Raw genomic sequence first — 23,104 nt, forward strand, 5'->3', positions numbered from 1 at the left:
CTTCCCTTCCCTTCCCTTCCCTTCCCTTCCCTTCCCTTCCCCACAGAGCCACCATGGTGGGACAACATGCCCTGGGCAGCTCTGGCCTTGCCAGTGCCCCTCAGCACCGGGCTGGGCACAAAAATCTGCCAAAAGACTCTTGATCCTGGGCACCAGGAGCTGCCAGGGCTTCAAGGATTGGTTTGAACCACTTGGGCACTTCCTACGGTGCTATGAGGGTCAGGAGGCTTTAAGTGCTTGGGTGGAAAGTTTGAGCATTTCAGTAGTAATAAAGTGAGCAATAAAAAGAATTCCCTTTCCCTTCCCTGCACCTGCCCACCCTCCCATCCCTCCAAGCCTGCTTAGCAGACACTATGGCACAGAGCCTTATGGAAACACAGCAGCACCAGGGCTCGAGAAAAGCCATGATATTACAGTGCCATTTGGAAAAGAACAGGTCTGTGCTACAAGGTGAGTGCCCAAAGACAGAGATGAGTTTTGGCTTCAGCAAGAATCATCCCCATATCTCAACTCTTCCATCAAAAATGCCAATGGACTTGTAGCATGAGTTGGTTCATCCCTGTGGGTCGGATGAGGATAAAAGGAAACAGCAGGATCTTAGGTACGGGGCTCTTAGGTTTCTTTAAAAAAAATATGACTGAGGAAGTGATTTATAAATAAAAAAACTGGCAGATAACATCTTAAAATCAGGGCAAGAAGGGTGGCTACAAGGGATGATGTTGCTCTTTGGATTAGGTCTCCATTCATTATTAGCAAAAAGATCAAAAAGTTGTGAATAACCTTTTATCTATAAAAAAAAATCATGGAAGTTGTTTTTAACCACTAACAATCTTCCCCACGCCCTAGGGAAGTCAGCCAAAAGATTGTCAAGACCTTTAAAACTATTTTGACACAGTATTGCCTCACTTGTACTTTAAAAAATGAAGACCCTGGCCCTTTGGCTGCATTTTATCAGAGAACTTGGGCCAGTTGTTGACTTGAATGATGTAGGCAGCTGTTATTCCAATTCAGGGCAGAGGCAAAAATCTGGGGCCATCACAGTATTGTGGTAGTTAATGAGCAGCAAAAAGCAGAATTCTGGCCTCAGAACCACTCATGTTTCTTCACCTTCCAGGTGTGTGTGCCTTAGAAACTGAAAAACTGAGGAGGTGGAAAGAACAAATCCAGGAAAAGGTAGTGCTGGACCAGAAAGGGTTTGCTGGTTTTGTGTGTCTACACGTGTGTGAGCAAGTGAACCCATGGGCACACATCTGCCAGCCTGAACATTCATTTGGTTTTCAGATGTCCTTGTTTACATGGAGAAGAGGTTTTTTTTCATACCTGTGAGTGGTTTTCTTTATATTCCAGTCCTCTTTTGTAAGTTTTTTAAGCCTCCGTGTCTTTTTGAAGTGAAATTTTTCTGCTGCTAACAGCTTCATTTCCCCATTTCAGGATAATCTTTAAGGTCCCTTCCAACCCAAGCCATTCTGTGATTCTGTGATTGCCACAGCCACCAATGCCTGTCTGAGAAGCTGTGGCTTTGAGCCAGGAGAGGATTTTGCCATATGAATTCAGAGCAATTTCCCCAGCTTTCTTTAGTGATTGATCTCCAGACAAGACACATAACCTGGACATAGAAACTGTTGTTCTGTCTGTGCATTCCAATTGATCCTGGGGCGGTTGTGCACGTGCAGGAGGAGTGGAGCTGAGCAGAGCCCAGCAGGAGAGAGCTGCCTGCTGTTCCCTGCCTTCATGGCTGCTCCCATCTTCAGGTCTTTATTAATCCCTAATAGATAGCTCAACACACAGCCAATTGATTTGTGCATTGCTATAAACACAACCCCTTTAATCCCTCGTTCCTGGGCCTTATTATCCACAGAATGTACTATTGATAGGGCTGTGTGTGATGCACTTATACTCCATTAATAATGCATTGACCAAAGACAAGGATGGTATAGAAATCACGATGCATTCTTGCTCATGAGATTTCTGTCTCTCCCTGCTCAGTATGTTGCAGTGGTTTCTCACAGGTAAAATGCAAAACATTTTTTTACTGACTTATTTATGCCAGAGTAAAAAAAAACCCAGAAAAATTGTTGGTGCACGCTTCACAAGGCCTTGGTCTGGTGGGGAAACTGCAAGCCCAGCTCTCTCTAGACCACTGGAGACTGATTTATCTTTATCAGTCTGTTTTGTCATGTGTCCAAAGGCTCTGTGCATCGGGATGTTCAGCTCTCTGGCTTAGTTTGCTTTCAGCCTTGCTTCCCTCCTAGGTAATACCCCTGAGCCAAGGCAGCCTCCTGCTGGGACTGGTTTTCTGCATGAATATGTTCTGCTTGTGATGAAGAAGGTAAGCAGAACATGGACAGCTTGATTTTTAAACTCTCTCACAATAAAACCTCCACCAGCCTGCCTGGAGAGAAACCTGAACCCCCTTGGCAGAGCCAAACCCACTGGAGGCAAAATGGGCTCACGGGGCCCTGGCCAGCGCTGCCTCCCTCCACCCGCTACAAAACACGGCGGTTTTCAACCCCCCACCCCAAAAACAAAGATCTGGGGCAGGTGGGCAGGATGCTGTGAAGCTTTGCAGCCAGATTTGGGACCCCACAGTCACTCACTGACCACACTGGGTACCCCCATGGGCGCTGCTCAGGACTGGCTCGACCGAAAGCAAAGGAGACGTGGCAAGAGCGAGGGGTCCAGTTCAGAACTCTTTAATACAAGCTTATATTGTTTTGTGTTTCTGATTCTCTGTTCTCCCAACATCTGGGGACATTAACCCTCATATGTGTGTGAGCATGTGTATGAAGATATATACAAAATCACACAGTTAAATATTTAAGCATACAAGGTATTATATATTTATATAATATAGAACTTTAGGGTATAGGAATCAACAATGGCAAAATATTTCTGATGAATCTGACATAACTTTTTTTTTTTTTTTTTTCCTTGGAGTGAAACATGACCTGTTTTTGAAAGACCAGAGGAAGTTGTTGCTTATTCAAAGAAAGAGAAAAAGCTGTATAAAGAAATTCTGTGAAAATGATTTAAAAAACATCATGAACCAAAAAAAGGACAACTGTTAAAAACTGTATTGAAAAAAAAAAAATAAATTAGATGAACAATTGTGTAAATATAAATTAAAAAAGATGACAATCTTAATAAATAAGCTTTACTATTTACATCTTTATATATTGCTTGGAGACTTAAATTAGATCCGTTAAAAACAAACGAACGCAAAATAAAACCCAAAATTGGAGCAGCAAACGTACAGGCGTGAGGTACAGAATTAAGGGTTGAACTGTATTTTGCTTGTTTCTTTTTTTTTTTTTTTTCTTTTCTCTTTTATACAGTAGACCAGTAGAATTCTTGTGAAAATAGATCCTCAGCACTTCATTGGAGTATTGGTTGACGTGGCTTCCAAAAGGTGCCAAGAAAGATTCCATAATAATAATAATAAAAATAATAATAATAATAATAACCATAATAATCATAATAATTATAATAAAAAGATACAATATGATACATAAATATGGAAGAGCAGTTGGTAATATGAATACATTTTTCTCTAGACGAGATCACAGTTTTATTTGTAAATATTACACTGATATATATATAATATTACACATATAATATTATATATATATCATATATATATTTATATATATATTTATATATATAGAATGGCTCAATCCTGCTCCCAGTGAAGTCAACAACAACAAAAACCTGTGTTGACTTGATGGGAGCAAAATTCAGCCTCTCATCTGCAGACAGGTACGTAATTACAGAGGCCGTACAATGCAAACTCCACAATGGTTCCAATTCCCTCTTGAATTGCTGGTGAAATGTTTCATTAAAGCCCTGGTTCTTTGCACTCAGAAGATGGAAACTGGTGGTTGAATGTGGCCTCACCAAAAGAAGGAATAACCAAAAGACTAAAAACTAAGCCAGAATGGGAACCAAAGACGACTTGGACTCATTAGCTCCACATCTCGACCCAACAGGACTAAAACCACCAACAAGTAGCACCAAGACTCCTCATCAAACACCTGAAGCCATCCCAAGCTCTTGAGTGTGGCCTCAGAGGAAGAGATTCTCATTCTTAATGAATCTTGGATGTGTAGATCCGGTGAAAAGGGGAAAACTCGGTTTGCCAAATGAAGACAGAAACAAAACATTAAGCCTCACTTTGCTCCTGCTAATAGGAATGGGGGGGGTTTGAACCCCCCAGGTGGCAGGAACAGCCCAGCACCAAATCCCCATTGCCCAAGTTGACCGTAGCTCCAAGGAAATACATCTTGGGCCACCTGGACCTGCTCCTGCTGATGTCCTGCTCATGCTCCCACTGAACTCAGTGGTCAAGGTCCTCCAGGGAAATGGGACCGTTCTCGGGGCTACAGTATGCCCAGCATGTAAGGTCACCTGGAGGCAGGAGTGCTGCTGCACCCTCAGCAGGGAGATGGCCTTCCCCAGAGGATGGAATAACATGGAAAAAACATAAAACAGATCAGCTCAGCTACACCCCTGAGACCAAAATTGGCCCCACAACCATAAAGGTATCGAGAGATATCTAGAGCATATCTTTGCTGGGCATGTGGTCCTCTCCCAGTGATATGAACATGCCCATCAGCTCTCACTGGGGCCTCTGGGGATTGGGCAGGAGAGGGCAAGATGCTGCCAAAAGGCTGGGAATTTCCATGGCATCCAAAATCATTCTAAGACCAAACTTCCAGCTCTGAAACCCCTTTGAGCATCCTAGCCTTGGTTGACATCACCTCATCCCCTCCTGTCTTCTAGCTCGGCCTCAAATTGGGCACAACGGGCTGGAGTGTGGGAAGGGGGTGGTCAGCACCCCGCTTCCCCAAAATGGGAATCACCTGTCTGCTCAGGTAGCAGCTTTCTCCTTCCCCCTTCACTCCCAGTCTCTCGCAGCTCTCGGGATTCAGACTGTGCAGTGCTTCTGAGTGCAGTAATTAGAGCACAGTGAAATACTGGTTAAATGAGTATGTACAGTTGGATAACGTAAAAATAAGCACAAATACACACTTAAAAAAATAATCTGGAAAAAACAAAACGAAACAAAAACTCCACTCCCTCCCTCCCCCCACAAACAACAATATAAAAGGGGATAACCCCTTAGCCTTAGTTCCTGGACTTATCACAACACACGAGGAAAACAAAACCAGACAATGTTATAAAACCTCACGGTACTTCTAGGGAAATCTACACTTAGTATCTAGCTCTCTACTCAATTGGCAGAATCAGTGTTTTCCTTTCAAACACACAAAAATAGGCTTTGCTCTTCTTGGATTTGGATTATGTGGGTTTTCTTTATCTTTTCTCCGCTTTTTATGGGTTTTTGTTGTTTTATTTTTTTGTCTCTATTCCTCTCTGTAAAGCCTCACATGTTATTTTTTTTCCCCACTTGAATCTCTTGCAGCAAGAAACTTTCATTGGCTATGGGGCTTTCTTTTTTCTCTCTCTTTTTTTTTTCCCTTTTTTTTTTTTAATTAGACACAGGTAAAACCTAGAACAAACCGACAGTTACAACCAAGTGAAACTGAAACTGGAAGGGAGGTAGCTGGAACCCGATTCCAAGAATCCTCTGGTGCCATCCCTCCTTTCTCAGCCTGGAGGGGACAGCGGAAGATGCAAGAAAAGCAGGAGGACACCAGCTCAGCCTGTCTGCCAGAGGGTGGGGAGGGAGAGGGGTAGCAGCTGATTGGAGTTTCCCACCCCACCGTGCACCATTTGCTGCTTTCTGCTCCAGCTTTCCCTCCTGCTGGCCATGGACATCCCCCACAGCCTGCTGGCCCCACATAAGGTGCAGCCCTGGCTCACTATCTGTGACAGAGAAGATCTTGGCACTAATGTGAACTGGGCTTTATGAGCAGCTAAATTTCACCAGCATGAGCACCCTCTTCTCTTCCCCCAAACTTCTGGTTTGATGTTGTCCTGTGCTGCTGGCTCAGTGGGTGGAGGTGGTGGCTGATGTCCCTCTCACCTTTCACCCCCTGGCCACCACAGTCAGGGAGATCTTTCCTAGGACTCCACTGGGAATTTGAGTTCCATACAGTGGTAGATGATGGGAGGATCCAGCTGGCCTTGCCCGAGGTTGGGAGCACAGGGGACAAGACCTGAGCAGGTGTCCATTCCCCACAGCTCCCCTCTCAGCATCCCTCTGGGTGCTTGGTACAGCACCTGAAAATGCAGAGGGGATTTATCCCAATGGAAGAAAACACCAAACCATTGGATTTAATATGACTCAGAACAGAAGTTTTTTCCACTCCTAAACCCATCAGCCCTACACTGGAGTAGAGGGACAGTGCCAACATAGTAGTAAAAAAAAAATAAAATTAATCAAATAGCAGCATGGAAAACCTGTCAGTGGGAAAGGGAGTTGGGGCATACCAGGACTGCAGGAGGGAAGCTGAGGAGTGAGGCTGTGCTGGTGAGAAGCCACTGTCTCCCTTGAGCTGAGGTGTCCAGCTCAGCAAGCAGGGGCTGGCCAGAGGGGCCCACAGCAGCAAGTGGCAATAATATGTACAGACCTGTCTCTCCTGAGCACTGTCCAAGTGGGAAAAGCAGATGGGAAATCTCTGTGCTGAGCTCTGCACTGGGAAGGGCATTTTCAGGATGCTGAACTGAGGCTCCCTGCTGGGATGAAACCCAGGTGGGTGGAGAGGGGAAATCATACCAAGACACCTCAGGCATTGAGGACGTGAAGTGTTGTCAGTCTGAAAGGCTTTTGAGGTTGTGAGCTCTTCTGATAGGCTGGGTGGCACACGAACAATCTGCCAACAAAACAGGGGAGGGCAAAGGGACCAGAAGGAAACACCAACCTTTGTACAGAAGGAGAGGGGCAGAAGTTGAAGCTTATGCCACTGCATAGCTGGGGGATGTTCAGTCTAATTCCATGGCAGGGACCCTGATCCCACTGCACCTCCCTTTCCAGGACACCCCTGCACAGAGAGGGCAGAGCCATCCACACAGCTCCTATGGCCAGGACTTCTCTAGGAATAGCTGGAGCTTCACAACAGAGAGCTCCTCACCTTCTAATGACCATCACCTCTCCAGGCCTCTACTTAACTTCTTGAGATTCTTCTCTGGTCCGTTCCAACAGAAACAACACCAACAGTGGGTAACAAGAACCTGGCTCCCTGCACCTATTATTCTATATTTTTTCCATTTCTAGTTCTCCAAATCATTTTTACATCCATCTCTATGAGCTAAATGACCCCTCCCCTTACCCTTCTGCCTTGCTCCAATGCCTAAAGCAGGAGTTAGAAAGAAATCCTTTCCTCTTTGCCCAGTAGATTGTGCAAGTCATGACTGTCCCAAGGAACAAACAAACTTAACACTGGGAAGGATGCTCTTTTGGATGTGTATTCTTCCTGGCAGGAACTTGGAGCAGCAGACACATGCCCAAGCCACACTGGAAAGATCTCTGGGATTTCCCTGGGATGGTTTTTAGCAGCAGCACCAGCATTGGATGCCCTGGGTATCTCGGTGACTCAATGTAATGAATCCTGTGAGGAAGGGAATCACCAAGGGTCTGGCACATGTTCCCCTCTGGACTGAAGCAGGAGGATGAGAGGGAAGTGTGAGGTCTGCTGCAGCTAATGCCCTTCTTTCTGGAAGATTACAGACAGCTAGGCTCCTGGTCTATCCCAAGTGTGTGACCCACTGGCCTGGCAGCTTAATACTGATAAATATGGCCAAAATTCTAATACTGTCTCCTACGGGCCTTTCCTAATGGCAGGTGTCTCCTCCTCCTCTTCCCCTCTCCCAGAAAACAGGAGCATGAAGCAGTTGTCAGAATCAGATCACCATAAGAGTGGGGTGGAGGAGGCCTGGAGAGCCACTTGGCAGGGTGGAGACCAGAAAGCAGATTCCTTAGGCTGGCTGGTGTCCTGTTTTCTTGCCCCAGTGCTGAGGAGGAGACCAGAGGGTTTGAAAGGCAGGTTGTAGGTAAGCTTTAAGGCAGACTGTTTGGTTTGCATGGGGTTGTTTTTCACCCTGTCCTGACACAGTAAGGAAACTATTTGTATGGGACATAGCAGCAGGAGTAGCAGCAGCAGACATGCTCAATGACAAGTGCGGGTGTGAGCTCCCCTCTCTGTGCTCCTCAGAAGCAATCATCCATGTTCCCCAATGTTCCCTTAGACTCCCCACTCCCTCACTCCACCACGGGACCACCTGCCCTGCTCCACACAGAAACATCCCAGAAGCCCTGCAGGCTACAAGGGGGCTTTTTGTTGGCTCTTTGAGGGCAGGGGGAGAAGGAGGAGCTGTACAGAAAGGCCACTGCAGTCTGCTGAGCTGCCTGGCTGGAAGTAGCATTCCTGTGAGGAGCAGATGCATCCCACCTCTCAAGCTGGCTGGCTGCCTGGCAAATCACTTGCCAAGAGACCCAGCCCCGTGGAGATCCCACCCCAACCACAGTGCCCCGAGCATGCGATACCTCGGCATTCAGCATCAGAAAAGGCTCAGCTTGGAGTCCTCCAAGAGCTCAGCCTCTTCCATGAATGATCTGAGTTGTGAGTGCTGGGGAGGGGAAAGTGTTTTTGTGTTGATCATAATCTCACTCTTTCTCTCTCTCTCTTTCTCTACTTATTTCTATAAATATGTGTACATAAATAGTTTGTTTCTCGCCTTGAATCTAGATATGAACTGTTCAAATTAGGTGGGCATAACATGCTGTTTTGATACATGAAAGTCGTCTTGACTTGACTCTTGTTTTCTTTTTTTCCTCATTGTCACTATTTTAGATATAATTAATACATAAACCCCTACTTTGAGTTCTCCTTGGACAAAAATTAAAGGCAGACTGGTTGAATTCTAAGGGTCCCTGGTGCAGAAATGCCATCCAGTTGAGCAGCTAAATGTTAAAAACGATACCAAAAGGGATGTGGTGTCTCTCCTAGCCTGCCTTGAGCAGTGTGGTCCTCCTTTCCATGTCACTTGGCTTTACCCAAGACTGAAGCCACGGAGATCTTTCTGGTTGTGCTCTTGGGCGTTGGGGTCCCGGCAAGCACACTCTCCTTGTAGGTCACAGGACATAGGAAATGGTGTCACCTGGGAGAGAAACCAAAAAACACAAAGGCATGAAGGAAGGAGCACACCTAACAGCAGCCTGGAGAACAAAAGACGTCTGAGGTGAAATCTTCAGAGATCAGCTGCAATCCTCACTATGTTATTTTTCACAGTGATTTATGTTAGAGCTGAGCTGGTGCTGCACTGAGGCTCTTAAGGGCTATGGTTTGGGTGCTGCTATTTAAGTCCATTTGTGCACTTAACTATGAATGTTCTTGGGTTCAATTCCTCAGGAGCAGAACCAAGAACTGTCTCACAGACCTGGAGTCCAGCAGAGACTTCTCTGAACATCTCTTGTGTTTGAGTCAGGGGGTGCAGCTAATGGCACTGAGGCACAGCAGAGGAATGCAGTGGGAGACTGCTGCATCCACCATCTCTCTGTGACCCCTCTGGAGAAGCGTGGGAAGGAGCTGAAACGATAGCCTGTGATGCCTGGCCACTGAAAGCTGATTTGGACCTATTGCATCACAGTATTTACCTGCAGAAAAGGCAGTGGGACAAGTGTCTCACTTGCCCTGAAGTGAATTCCCAAGAATTTCTCCCATCTGCACAGACTGAACAAATGACCTCATTCCCCTCCTTTACACTCCTTCCAAGGCAGTGCCACAACCTGTTCCAGTGTTCCCAGGGAGGGCTGCACACCTCTGCCTGCTCCCCCTGGCTCTGCTGCCACACGTTCCCTCTCCCTTTCACAAACACTTCCCTGCAGGCTACACCGCCCGACTCTGCCTGTTCCCCATGCATCACCCACAGCCCACCTAGGAATGTCATCTCCATCTAGACCTTCCACACGAGTCCCTGCCTGTCCCTCTCCAGGATGCCTCTCTCCTGACGCACACAATTTGGGAAGGAGGGGTGTGGAGCTTTATTTCACAACTGGGAAGCCTAAGGCAGGGACGTGCTGACAGAGACACTAAATAGCCAATGCTCATCACCAAATCAGGGCTTAGAGAGCCTCCTCCCCTTGCTTTTGACTCCATCCACAGAAGACCCGACCCTCCAGGTGGAAAAGGGTGATGACTCTTCATCAAGCGATGGCCTCAGTGACTTTTGAACTAAATAATCAGTGAATAATCGGAATCTACAATTGCGCAAATTTGGAGATTGCAAAGAGAAGGAAGAGTCCAAAAAGTTAGAAGCAAATGAAGCCAAATAACTGGCAATTGAATAAGTTTATAAACTGCAGAAAACAATAGGAGCTTAAGGGTCACTTGATCCAACAGAAGCCAGCCAGAGCAGGACAGTCTCGTATCACAGTGTTATGAATATTCTTAGATAGGAAAACAGAGAAGTCTGCAAACAATGGGATTTGGGGATGAGGCTGAGGAGGGATTGTTTTAATGACTGAGTTAAAACACTGGAAAGGAAAAAGAAAAGATACATGCAAAATAAAAATTGTGTTTTTCTCTTCAGCGTAGAAGGAAACATTTTGGTTTAGATTATCTGCTACATTTCATGTTTGACCTTTCCCTTCAAGACAAACAAATAAAAAAGACTATTTCACAGCAAAAGTTATGTTTTGAAATAAAAACTTGTTTCACTTAGAAAGCGCTCAAACAAAACATTTAAGTACGCCTGGAGTTTTCCCCTATTTTCATTTATTTTATCCTGAATCATTCAGTTCAATCTGGATTTGGCAATGATTTTGACTTAAAAAATCCTCCCTGATGTACAGTGAAGCTACTGGTTGGAGGCGAGACCTGGGAACCCGATTCTTTCATTTGTCTTGATCAAGCTTTTTCCTCTCCCTGGCCTGGATTCGCTGTGTTTGCCTGTAACAACCTGACAAAGGTGATTAAGTGGCCCCTTCATTCCGAGGAGAGACAGGGAAGATGGATCCACACTGCATTGAGCACAGGTCAGCCACACACCCAATTCAGTCATTTCAGTAAAGTGTCTGAAATTAGTGGTGACAGCCTACTGCACTTTGTCTCTGCTGCTGCTCAGGCTTCAGCAGGTTGTGCTGCAGGCACAGAGATTCCAAACATGCTCCCATTTCACCTGTGGGAACACCAGAGCCAGGAGAGAAAGCCCTGCATGACTCTGTCTCCAAACCACCAGCTCACATTCCCCTCACCTACTCTCTGCCAAAACATCAGCCTTAGACACCAAACTGGCAGGAGTTTGATGTTGCTTTAAATGCTCTACCTCCTTCATCCCCTCTCCTTCCATTTCTCCTCGTGAATCCCTTGTTTTCCTCTTTGCTTTCTCACAGGCTGTGCTCAGCCCCGGAGCAGCCTGAAAAGGTGCATGTACGAGACTGGATTGCTGCTGCATTTCAGCCAATTCCTGGGGAGATGGAGCAACTAGAGAAGAAATGTCTGGCTGTTCATTTTCTCCCTGTAGTGGTCATGGATAGAAGAGCAGAAGCTTCCTCTGGGGCAGAGCAGTGGCCCCCAGAGCAGAGAGCTTCGTGGCTCAGCAGCAGTTCCCAGCAGTGGGTAGACTGATGGAAAAAGGTTTCTTCCTGATCAGATCAGTCTTATTCACTTTATGTCCCTCATGGAGGCTTTTTATGCAATTTGATTTTTACAGTGCTATTGTCCAGATAGATTAATTGTTTTGTCTTATGGCAGTGAGCTCCAGAGATCAGTTTTCTATTATGTGAAAAGGCAGAGATTTCCATGGGTAATAAGCACAGCCACAGTCATATTAGACATGACAAAATTCTCCAAAAACTTAGTGGTAATACAGGGTTTCCCACTTTAAATAACATTTACAACAAATATACATTTGAGTTCCCCAAGGACCTCTATTTCCATAGGTATTTAGGGAATTTAACCCACACACAGAATCTTCTGGGACTGTCTGAAGTACCAGCTCAAGGAAACTGTAAAACCCCTTAGAAGAAGGGCTATCTGTTGCCTTGGGCTCACACAGTGACAGCCTCTGGAGTACACAGCCATGAAATAGAGCTGCTGGATGTGCTAGAAATAATAAATGCTGAGCCTTTCACTGAATGATAGCCCATTTAGGTGTGGAGCCCAGATATACATACTCCAAGATTAACTACCTCTTTTCTTTTTAAATAGGTCTGTGAAAGCCCAGCTCATTACCAGAATACATGACCTGCATTGGAATTTCCAGATAGACCCACGGTAGAGCCAGGAGTAAGGAGTCAGCTCCTCTTCCTCCAAAACACCAAGCCCTGCATTTCACCTACATCCATCTCTCCATGTAGAAAACACAGACAATGTCTAGGAGGGTGAGAAGAAAAAGCTAAAAATTAAGCTTAGGGCCTGTCTTGGACATCTGATAAAGTAATGCAAGATACTGTACCCTCAGACCAGTTAAAATAGATTGAAAAAGACAGAAGTGAAGAACACCTACACACACAGCTCTTGGAGATGATCCAGAACAGTCATGGCACTGGATCAACAACGCTCAGGGGAATGTGAGTCACACCAGAACCACACTGGACCACAGACTATCTGTCATCAAGAGAAAAGAGACACAACCTCCTTCATTCCTGCCACCTGGAGTGTGCAGGTCATGACACATCCTGCTCTGAACCTAGAGGAGCAAGGTCAGCAGGTGTGGGCTCACAGGACGGGCAGGAGGCTGGCACAGACACCCAGGTGTAACTCAAAACACCTCAACCAACTCACCACCACTGCTGCACAGTGCATGACCTCAGACTTCCTTCTCCACAGGAGCCCTACACATCCTCTCCCACACTGAGTGATGAGACCTTGGATAAAACTCAAGCTGCCCCTTAGAAACAGGCTAGATTTGTCCTGGATGCTGTGCTCCTGAGTGTGGGAACAAAGACAACGATGCAACAGAGCAATGCAGAACGAGAATGCAGGTCATGGAACGAGTGAGAGGTCATAACTCCTCGCTACATGCACCAATCTGAAGAGGCTGGTGACATCCCAAGGCAGATCCCTGCTGAGAAAGGCCAGTCCGTAGGGAACTGGTGGGAATGTTGACAGGAGATATCCCAGACAGGTACAGGAAGGGATGGAAAACAGCTCTGAAAAGGCTGTAAGCTTGTCCCTCACAGAGTCTGGTATCAGGCTGACCTGGCTGTGCCTTCTGTCCATGCCTGGGGTTGGCTCACAGCAGCACCAGCGCAGGATCGGGCCCAGGGAGGGGGAAGCAGGGGAGGAGGGCTGCAAAGTGTTGGGAAACAGGCTGTTGTTAGATTTCAGCCCTGAAGTGTTTGCGAAATCTCCCAGACAGGCCTCGCTGGGGCTGTGGAGGCCCTGCTGCAGGCAGAGCCTCGCGGGCAGTGTGGCCTGGGAGATAAGTGTGGTAGCCTGTGCTGAGTGTCACGGCCTTGTGCCTCCCCAGAAGCTCCCAGCTCTAACACCAGGGACTATTCTGTTCCTTGACAAGGCTCTTGTGGGATAAAAAAGCATCTTGGAAGGGTCTTCCCGGTTTTCAGCATTGAGGTCACCAGTTTGAGATAACGGAGCAAGAGAGAGCCCCCTTTTAGCTCTGAGCACTGGTATGTGGGTTCACACCTAGGGCACTGCTCCAGAGGGCCTGGGAAGACAAAGCTGGCAGGAAACCTCCTCTCCAGGCAGCACATGCAGTTCTAAAAACTTGAGATTTTGTTAACTACCCCACCATAAACTGAACTTTCCCCCAGTGAAACCAGAAACGGTGGTGTATCGAGACATAGCTCAGCTGAACCCAACAGATGCTCTGCTCTCTCCATCGTATGCAAATTGGGAGCAGCCTCACCAGAAGCAGTGGGAGCAGGATGGCCCAAAGCCAGCAGGGATTCCCGGGAAAGCCCAGCCCGCATGGATCCCGCATCCCCGCCTGCCCGCGGAGCAGAGCAGAGCGAGGGAGCCCGTTTGCCAAACCACACGGAGCTCAGTTGCTCAGCAATCAGCTGTGCTTCCTACTCTCGTGCTACTGATTGTGCAAACATGAATGTAATTAGTCTAAATAATCACCAAAGATTTAATAGGAGCCAGACCACCCAGAGGCCAAATAGCTGGCGGTGGAGCAGGGAAGGTTTGCTCGCTGTTTTTTGTAACACTTGCTAATGAAGTGAGGTCGGATAGCAAAGCAAACACCCTCCACCAGCACATCCCCTGGGAACGCCGTATGTTGTGGGAAGCCCCACGTCCCTTGAAGCCAAGAACAGTTCTCTCAGGATAGGCAACATGTGCTACTACCATCACTGCTTTTAATTTATTGACGCCTGGAAAGCCTCCCTGAAGGATTATGAAACCAAGCTCTGAGCCCCAAAATAAGCTCCCATCCCAACCAACCCTGACTGGAAACGCTCCTCTCACATGGCAAACAGCTACAGCCACCGAGCCTGTGACCGAGGGCCGGTGGGGAAGTGAGTTCACCCACACGTTGGGGAGAACACGCGTGCTTGGAGCGTTCAGCCGCTTCCAGAGGCATGAGGCAACACTCAGCATTGTATCCTGCCTTCCTCCCTGCTCACCCACCATTCATTGTATCTCCCTGGCTAATTATAGAGCTGACAAACACGCCCAGCTGGGGACAGGCGAGCAGTCAGGAGAAGCATCGCGGCAGGAGCATCAGTTCTTCTGGATAAACACGATTTCCTCAGCTGGGGTGGTCACTTAAGCTTCTAATGGCACCAACTGCCTCAAAACTATGTTGTGGCAATAGAGAACGATCTGAGATTGCCTAAGACAGGTCTCTGCTGCAGTCAGAGAGCTGGGAGAAGGTGCTTATTTCTCTAAAATACCGAGAAGTGGTTATTTCTGTTGGCTTAGGGGCAGGAGTGCAGACTCATCCCCCCCCCACTTCCTGGGGAGACAGGGACAGCCTTTGGAAATCCCTGCTGGAGCCAGCAGCAGCCCCTCAGTTCAAAGCTCCTTTCTTTAGGCATTGAATTCTCGGCCATAAAGTCTCTGAAGAGGTTTTGATAACTGGCCTATCTTTTAGATAAGCAAAGCTTTGGATGAATCCCACACAGCCCTCTATCTACCACAAGTCCTCATTTGTTTTCCGCCGGGGCACTTGCTGGTTTTCCTCTCCAAGGTGTTGGACAGAAATGTCAAGAGGCTGAAGGGACAGGACAATTTTTCTCTTTTTTTACCAAGTGCTATGGGGAGAAACAGTGGAAGGAAAACCTGAGTGATAACTGAGTGAGGCAGGTTTTTCTCATGGGAGCTGTAGGTTTATCCCTTCTGTGACAAAAAGGAAAGGCAGAGAGGGAAGACAGATGAAAGTTCACCCTTTACAAATGGTTGAAATTGAGGGAATTTTAAAACAGCAAATTCAATGTATTTAAATCTACAGGGACCAGACTGCAGGACCTTCCACCAGGCAAATCTGCAATCCGAGGCTGGAACAAAGTACGTAAGCAGAGCCTAAAGAAAAAAAAATTCTCATTTCTGTGAGGCCTTTCTAGACAGTCTTGTCTAGGGAAAACTTATAAAAGGGAAGGGGAAGAAAAGAAGCAGAGGAGACAGTTACTGGAGAGAAGATTTCCTGAAATGAATCAGAGGAAGCAGCCAGAGCCTCTCCCAGCAGTGCTGCACACCCCATGAGCTCCTCGCAGGCGGCCAAGAGCCCAGAGACAGCCAGTTATGCCCAGGTTATTTATTTCCCCCACTCTGGCAGTGTCACGTATGTAATGTTTTAGAAAATAGTGTCTTCTTTTATCTGTGGCAGGATACAAAGCAAGAAGCAGCTTCCTAGAGCAGCCAGGCAGAAGGGAGCTGGCAACCTGTGCTGGGTCAGGAGGGGAGGAAGATTAAAAGGAGATGGGATTTTGCTTTGTCCTTCACGGAAGACTTTATCCCCTCCAGATACACAACAGAAGCTTTCTCTCCCTTGGAGGTTGGCCTTCCTGTCTCTCAAAGCTGCTCCTGGGTCATGCACAGGGCAAGCTGTGAGCAGCACGGCCCCGTCCTCTGCCCCAGCAACAGATCTGCCATCAGCCCCCTGCTCCCCACACAGCCTGCCCGTGTCCCTGCTGCCCTGGGTGGCACTCGTCCCTGTGCCAGCCCTGGCTTCTCGCCCACTGCAGGGCGACGCTCATCAATTAGCGCACAACAAATAATTAAGCTGATGAATGTCTCTTTTTCCTGCTTTCTGACTGCACTTGCCTCGAATTTATGCCCAGATTATTACTGAATTTATTCGTTGCCACTTGCAGCATTCAAAAGAGGCCTTTAATGATTTCTTTTAAGCTCTCCAGCCTGATTGTGAGCAGTGCAGGGCAAATACTCATTATTTCCTATCTAAGCAGCAGTGCTGATTAGTCGGTGCTTGGTCAGATAAGTCACACTGCTCCATTCCCCGCTCGCTGATGGAATCCACAAGGTCACTCACTGCTAATGCTCAAATGCAAAGGGAAAACATGGGATAAGCATGGAAATCCCTTGTGCATTTTCAGGGCAACAAAACAGGGGCGTGCAAAATCTCACATTAAGTAAGAGGGCTCGGATTTAAAGTGAACTTGGGCTGAAGCATTTTGCTTTCAGGCAGCCTGTTCACAGCACTGTGTGCAGCCCAAAGTGTGTTGGGGAGGGTGGTGGGACTGCAGTGAAACTTAAGTCTTGACAGTTTGCGGACACTAAAGATCTGAAGCCAGCTCTTACTCGACTGTTAACTCCTGAATCTTCACATGGTGCAATGTTAATCTTCAGCCCTTTCCCAAAATAATGTGTGGAGTTGCTATGTTCTCTTAAATGTGAACCATGTGTCACCTCAGCAATGGCTGCTGTGGGGAAAAGATGATAAATCTAAAGCTTTTAAAATGTCCTGTGACATTTTGGGAGAAAAACAGGTGTTGCATAAATGTTGGACATTTATGGGCAAACTTGCAGGGGTTTTAAAAGACTGACACATCTGCCACATAGTATGTAACCCTGAAAGAAAAGGAGCAAAGCAGCCTCTTTCATGTGTCTCATTCTCTCTACAACCATATGAAAATACATCCTCATCTGGTATTGGAATTAACAGAGCTGGACTGCCCCTCCCTATGTCTCCTCCAGGATTTTGGCTTTTAAACCCAATGTGTATTTTAAAACTGTGCCTTTTTAAGTAGGTGGCAAACTGTGCTGGAAGGATTTGGTATGCGGAGTATTTTTATTCAGCTCCCTTTTCTCTCACCTTTCATTGTTTTTCCCATTGGAATATCTCCTGTAATGCTCCACTCATAAACCTCTTCAAAGAGAGGGCTGTATTTGAACAGCCTGGCCTGAAATCTGGTCTCAGTCAAAAACTTCAGATGGGAAAATAACTGGGAGAGCCAAGCCCCACGGCCCCACGGCTGCTGCTGCAGGTGTCGGCAGCCACTTTGCAGGAGTGAGGTTCTCCTGCTGCCTCCTTGACTCTGACCCCACAGCCCCCCTGGCTGGGTTATGATTCCCCCTTTTACCCTATAAATGTAATAGACTGGGACTTAGCATCTTGCTTTTAGTGTGGAAGATCCAAGGAGGAGGTGGTTTTTCCTCACCTCTGCCAGGCGTCTCATTCAGCTCCTGGGATGCTGTTGGTGTTTTGGGAGAGAGGAGGAGATTTTGGGAGCTGAATGCGTGCCAGGCCTGTGATGGGCTCCATGGCTCATCCCTCCAACTGTGTGATCTCGAGGATGGGGGGTTCTAAACTGCCAGCTAGGGCAAATCTAATTCCCCAGTTCCATTGACCCAGCTCCCAGGGAAGTCTGTGGAAGCAGACTCATCTCCAAAAAGCTACAAAACCTCCCCTTCCATGGGGAAAATCCATCAGACGTGTGACCAGCTGCCTGTCTCTGACCATTTGCCCTTTGCACCGAGCAGTTATAGCACAGAAAACAGTAACCCACTGGGCTACAAAGTGCTTCCCCTCCTTGGGAGGTCACTTGGTTTCTGGGTGGCAGGGAAGCAGCAGATATTTTGAGCGTGAGTCGCCTGGCTGGTAAGTGTTCACAACTCTGTGCAGATCCCACTTTGTCTCAACTCCCTGCCCAGCAACAAATTCTGCTCCCAAACCTTAATCCTATCCCTTCCCCCCTCCTCAATTCAGCTCTCCCATCCCTTGTGTTTCGGTTGTGCCCTCAGCTCCTGTCTTGATGGGGCTGGTTTGGGTCGGTCCCCTCCCAGGCACCTCGCCTTCGTTCTTCTGACACTGCTTGGGATTTTTCATCGCCTGCTCTGCAGCCTGCAGGCAGTGAGATAAAGTTTCCCAGGCAGGCTGTTTTGGGAGGAGAAGACCTACACCATGCTGAGCTACCGGGCACTTCCAGCTCTGCCCTCCCGGCTGGTGGGAGGTCAGCGAGCAAGCTGTGCTGCTGTTGGGCTGCTCCTCCCAAGGAGGTGGAAAATCAGCCAGAGATAGGAATCTCTTCTTGGAGAAAACTGAGGATGAGCCACTGTCTGTCATCCTGCTCATCTCTTCAGTGCTTGTTTCACCAGGGAGCCCCTTTTGGAGTCTCCATGCCCCACTCCACCCATGGGGAACAGAGGAGCTCCCCTGCCTGGGCTTCCCTGCACGTGGCTCCAGGACTTTTTTCAAAAGGAACACCACAAAAGAGGGGAATGTTTGTCCAAAAAGGGCACAGCTAGAGAAATGACCTCTTCCCCTGCATTTTCCCCAGAGGAGAAATTAACTCTTTCCACTTGCCAGGCTGTGTCCATCTCCCTTCCCCAGTGTTCCCAGATGGAGCAGAGACAGCTCACAATGCTGAACCAAGGAAAAGAAATCTCCAGCCAAAGCTGGCTCCCCTGCAGAGAGGAACTCCTCCCTCAGCTGGGTGGCTGACATGGATGGTGTCATATATGCTGAGCCCAAGCTCACTCAGGTTTTATTATTTATTAATATGTATCAGATATGTAACTCAGCTGGATTTTTCATTCTGTTCTACACACCAATTTGGAAGATAAGGTAAAATATTCACCTGGCAGAGGCTAAAATTTGCTTTATTTTTTGGGAGAAACCTCGTTCCAAATCCCTTCTGGTTAGAAACCTATAGAATGTTGTACTGCTCCAAGCCACAAGCTCTATCACTCCAGTCACTGTCTCTAACAGTGCTCAGAAATGTGTGTTAAAGAACCACAAAAAAGGGGGATGTGTGTGGAGGGACTCTTCCTTAGGCTCAAGCACTCAAGGGTTCGAATATTGCTCAGCCAGAAACTGCATCCAGATCACAGTGTCTAATAACCACTGATGGAGCAAAGCTCCACAAATAGGCCTGCTCTTTTTTTGACTTCAAATATATTTTTGTTGTTAATAATACTCTGTGGCAATGCATCCTATTACTCAAACACACACTGTGCCAATAAGGATGTTCTTTCGTCTGTTTGGATCTTGCTTCCAGGAAATTATCACTTCACCCCCTCATTGCTGAGCGATAAAAAACAGTGGATTTTACTTTCCTTAGCATCCTCCCTACCTTAAATAATGATTTTATAGATCTGTGTCACTATCTTGTCTCTTTTTACAAGGCTCTGGTCTATGTGGTCTCTGTCCAGAAAATATTTGACATCTCCACCCAGCCCTGCTGTCCTGCTCCACATTCTTCTCTGTCCCACTCTGGGATGGGACAGTCAGCAGCAAGCCAGGCACACGTGGCACACATGGATCAAAGCACAGATCCACAATGATGCTTTCCTTTTTCTCTCTCCTATTTTCCTAATGATTTCTAACCCTTGGTTTCCCTTTGGAGCCTTGAGGATGGTTGATAAATAAACCAGCAAGAACTCAGTCGCTGTGGTGAGCTGCTGCTTGGGCTGAAGGTCCTTCAGAGACCTTGGACCTCCCTTTTATGAGCAAAAATATATTTTTTTCAAGGCACAAAGCAGCGCTCAGCAAGGAATTCCCATGAAAAGAAGAAGGGGCATCCCTACCTTTTTGGTCTTGACTGTTGAGGCGCAGCAGTCCCCACCATCATAGTTGCAGAAGGCTCTGTTGTTGATGGAGTCACAGTAGTTGTCCCCCATGAAAGGCTGAAAAAGGAAAAAGCAGGAGAAGGCTGAGAGTGTGGACATGGATAAAATGAGCCCTTTCCTTATGGAAGCTGAGAAAGGAGTGAGAGAAGGAGAGAAGGTTGTGTGGAGACCTCACTGCACCTTCCAGTGTCTGAAGGGGCTACAGGGAAGCTGGAAGGGGACAGTTCATCAGGAACTGTAATGACAGGACAAGGGGAAATGGCTTCAGATTGAAACAAGGGAAATTTAGGTTAGATGTCCAGGAGAAATCCTTCCCTATGAGGGTGGTGAGACCCTGGCACAGAGCAGATGTGGCTGCCCCTGGGTCCCTGGCAGTGTCCAAGGTGAGGCTGGATGGGACTTGGAGCAACCTGGGACACTGGAAGGTGTCCCTGCCCATGGAGGGGGTTGGAAGTGGATGACCTTAAAGCCCCTTAAAACTCAAACCATTCCATGATTCTATAACCCTGAAACCTGTAACAATATTTCAGAAAAAAAAGCACAAAGATTTGAAGGAACCATATACAGTGTGTAACATACCAGCTGCCCTGAAAAGAAGGAGATAATTATTCCCCTTTCCCTTCAAAACAGACAGAAAAAAAAAGGACAGTAGATGGAAGGGAAATGAGCCCTTGTTGGCTCTTCACATCCCACATAAGAAGATGCTTCAGGAATATTAATTTGGCTAGGCCCAGAGAAAGCATCCAGGCATCTAAAATTGTGGCACCTTTGATAATTTTAAGCTAACCTTCCTAAACTGTGTGGGATAAGAAAAAGGTTATGTATTGCAGCAAAATGGGCTTGCTTTTAATAGCTGAGCTTTTCACCACAGTTCTCCTGACTACTCAACACGTGTCAGCAACGAGGGCACAAAACAAATCACCAAGAGGAATGGGAGAGGTCTGAGCTCAGCCCAGGGACCATGTTCTCCTGTTCTCTGACTGTGTGGGACCTTGGCCATGGCATGTGATCTTCTTCCACTGCACAGCTCAGAGCTGGGATAATGGCAATTATTCAGAGGGACGTTTTGGAAAGCTGTTAAGTAAAATTCATAAATCACCTTGAAAAGGAAAATGTGGTCATTAGGCTGGGCCATGTGATCACTAGTCCATGTGCTGTACAGGGCCTGAATAATAACCATGAATCCAAAGGAAAGGCCTGAAGTCTTTCATTACACACTGGAGCCCTCTTGGTCTGCAAGCACAGAAGTCTTCCTTGGAAGTCTAAGCTGTACCTGATGGTAAAAAAGGCCCATGCCAGGTATGAGAATCCCAGGCAGCAATGAAAGCTCAGAAAAATGGATGATCAGAAGAGAGCACAGTCATATCTCTGCAGCTCTCCTCACACACACAGGCTCTTGAGGCCATTCCCATTTTATCTGCTCGTTGGAAAATTCATTTATTCTGCACTGAGAAAAGCACACCAGGGACTCTCCTGCGAGAAGACATTGTGGCAGAGCAGGCAGGATGGCTTGCAGAGGTTTTCTGGGAGGATTTTGCAGCATTGCAGACCCAGAGTGTCCCAGATGAAGGATACCTGAAGAAGCAGCCATGAGAACTCACTGTGTTCTCCCCAAAGCTTGCCATGGACACGCTCATCAGAGTTGAAATGAACTCAATAAAATGGGGCAAATGAACACTTTTACTGCTGATGTGCTGGAAATTTAAATATTTCTATCAGGTAGAAGAAACCCAGGCAATGATGGCAATATCAGACCACAGCTGGACTACCAGGAGGGGACAGACTCGTTGAGTGTCACTTGTTTAATTATGTGCAGATACTGTGAATGTTGACAAGGAAATCAGAGTTACAGTGTGAGGCTCCTGTCACTCTAAACTGTCTTAACTCCACCCATTTCCACAGATATTGGTTTATTTATACAGGCAACGACTTTGACTTGCAAGCCCCCTTCCAATTTAATTAATATTCTAAGAGTTAAAAGGGAATTATTTATAAATAGATGGAGAGATATTTTGAGGCCAACCTGGTCATATTTAAAAGCATGAACTTCGCTCAACCTCACAGGAAATTCTGCAGTCTTCTCCATGTTTCTCTTGTGTTGCCTGGCTGTGCCTGCTTGATGGGAAATCTTGACTTTAAATTTCCATTCCTATGCCTGTATCCTACACCTATGAATACTGGAAAATCCATAAAGAAGCCCGTGGAAGAATTTGTTCTGGCACAGAGTAGACAAGCCAGTCCTTTGGAGGAGAAGAATGGGACAAAAAGCATCTATTCTGATTTAGGACCAAAATCCTTGCTTGGGGGACCGTGGAGGCCTGGCTGTGGAGGGTGAGGTCTCTGTTACTCTTCATGCAGGTCTTGGTGCTCTGATATTTTTGGAGGACTGTCCAGAGGGACTCATTTGCTGCTGAAACACCCAAGTTTGGTGCAGACAAGTACGGGGCTGACTCAAAAGCCTCTCTTCCTGCCACTAGGGAGCGACAAAAAATCACATTGCAGCAGCTGCCAGGGTTCCCACTGCGATCACCAAGAGCCAAAAAATGCCCCACTTACAGCCTCCTGCTCGGGGAAGCCTCCCTAATGCTAAGGATGCCCATACATTAGGAGATGTATCAGGTTAATGGCCCAGCATTATTGACCTACTGGCTTATTAGTCTCTGTTTCCACAGTCATGGAAAAAAAAAGGGGGCTTGGTGAAGATGGCATTTCTTCTGAAATCTTAATGCCAAGCTCTGGCCCATCTGTGGATCCTGGAAGCATCGTGCTCTGAAAATGATGCTAAAGGCCATTATCAATTGTCTGGGCAAAGCCATCCCAGATGATGGATCACGATGCAGTGACACTGAATGAATGTTGAAAAGAAGAAAGTTCCTGTTGATGCAGAGGGCTCTGGCAATTAGCAGTGATGGAAGGGAAGAAAATGCTGAGAAGAAGCATGTCAGTAATAATGGCTTCTGGTAAATTATTACATCATTGCAAAGTTTGTCTCAGTAACAACTATCCTTAAACAGCAGGAGGATGGATACCCAGTGGTGCATCAGCACCTGAATGGCATTTTTTAATGGTGGCTGGATGATATTTCAGCTCTCTTTGGAGAATGGGGGCACCCAGCCAGCCTGCATGAATGCGATGCGTGAGACAGCTTATGACATTCAGAGCACTGACAGCAGAATGCTTTTCATTTAGGGAACAGCTAGACAGAAACT

General features: G+C 46.9%; 1 protein-coding gene across 1 annotated transcript in view; it reads right to left on the bottom strand.

The window, feature by feature from the left end:
* Positions 1 to 3,148: 3,148 nt before the first annotated feature.
* Positions 3,149 to 23,104, bottom strand: part of PAPPA (pappalysin 1) — a 176,950-nt gene continuing 156,994 nt past the window's right edge. The window contains exons 21-22 of the mRNA XM_015645237.2: positions 19,854 to 19,952; positions 3,149 to 9,060 (exon numbers count right to left, since the gene is read on the bottom strand). Of these exons, the coding sequence (XP_015500723.1) occupies positions 8,953 to 9,060; positions 19,854 to 19,952 (207 nt within the window). The 3' untranslated portion in view covers positions 3,149 to 8,952. The remainder of the gene's footprint in view (positions 9,061 to 19,853; positions 19,953 to 23,104) is intronic.

The sequence above is a fragment of the Parus major genome, chromosome 17 (genome assembly GCF_001522545.3).
Source record: "Parus major isolate Abel chromosome 17, Parus_major1.1, whole genome shotgun sequence".
Lineage (NCBI taxonomy): Eukaryota > Metazoa > Chordata > Aves > Passeriformes > Paridae > Parus > Parus major.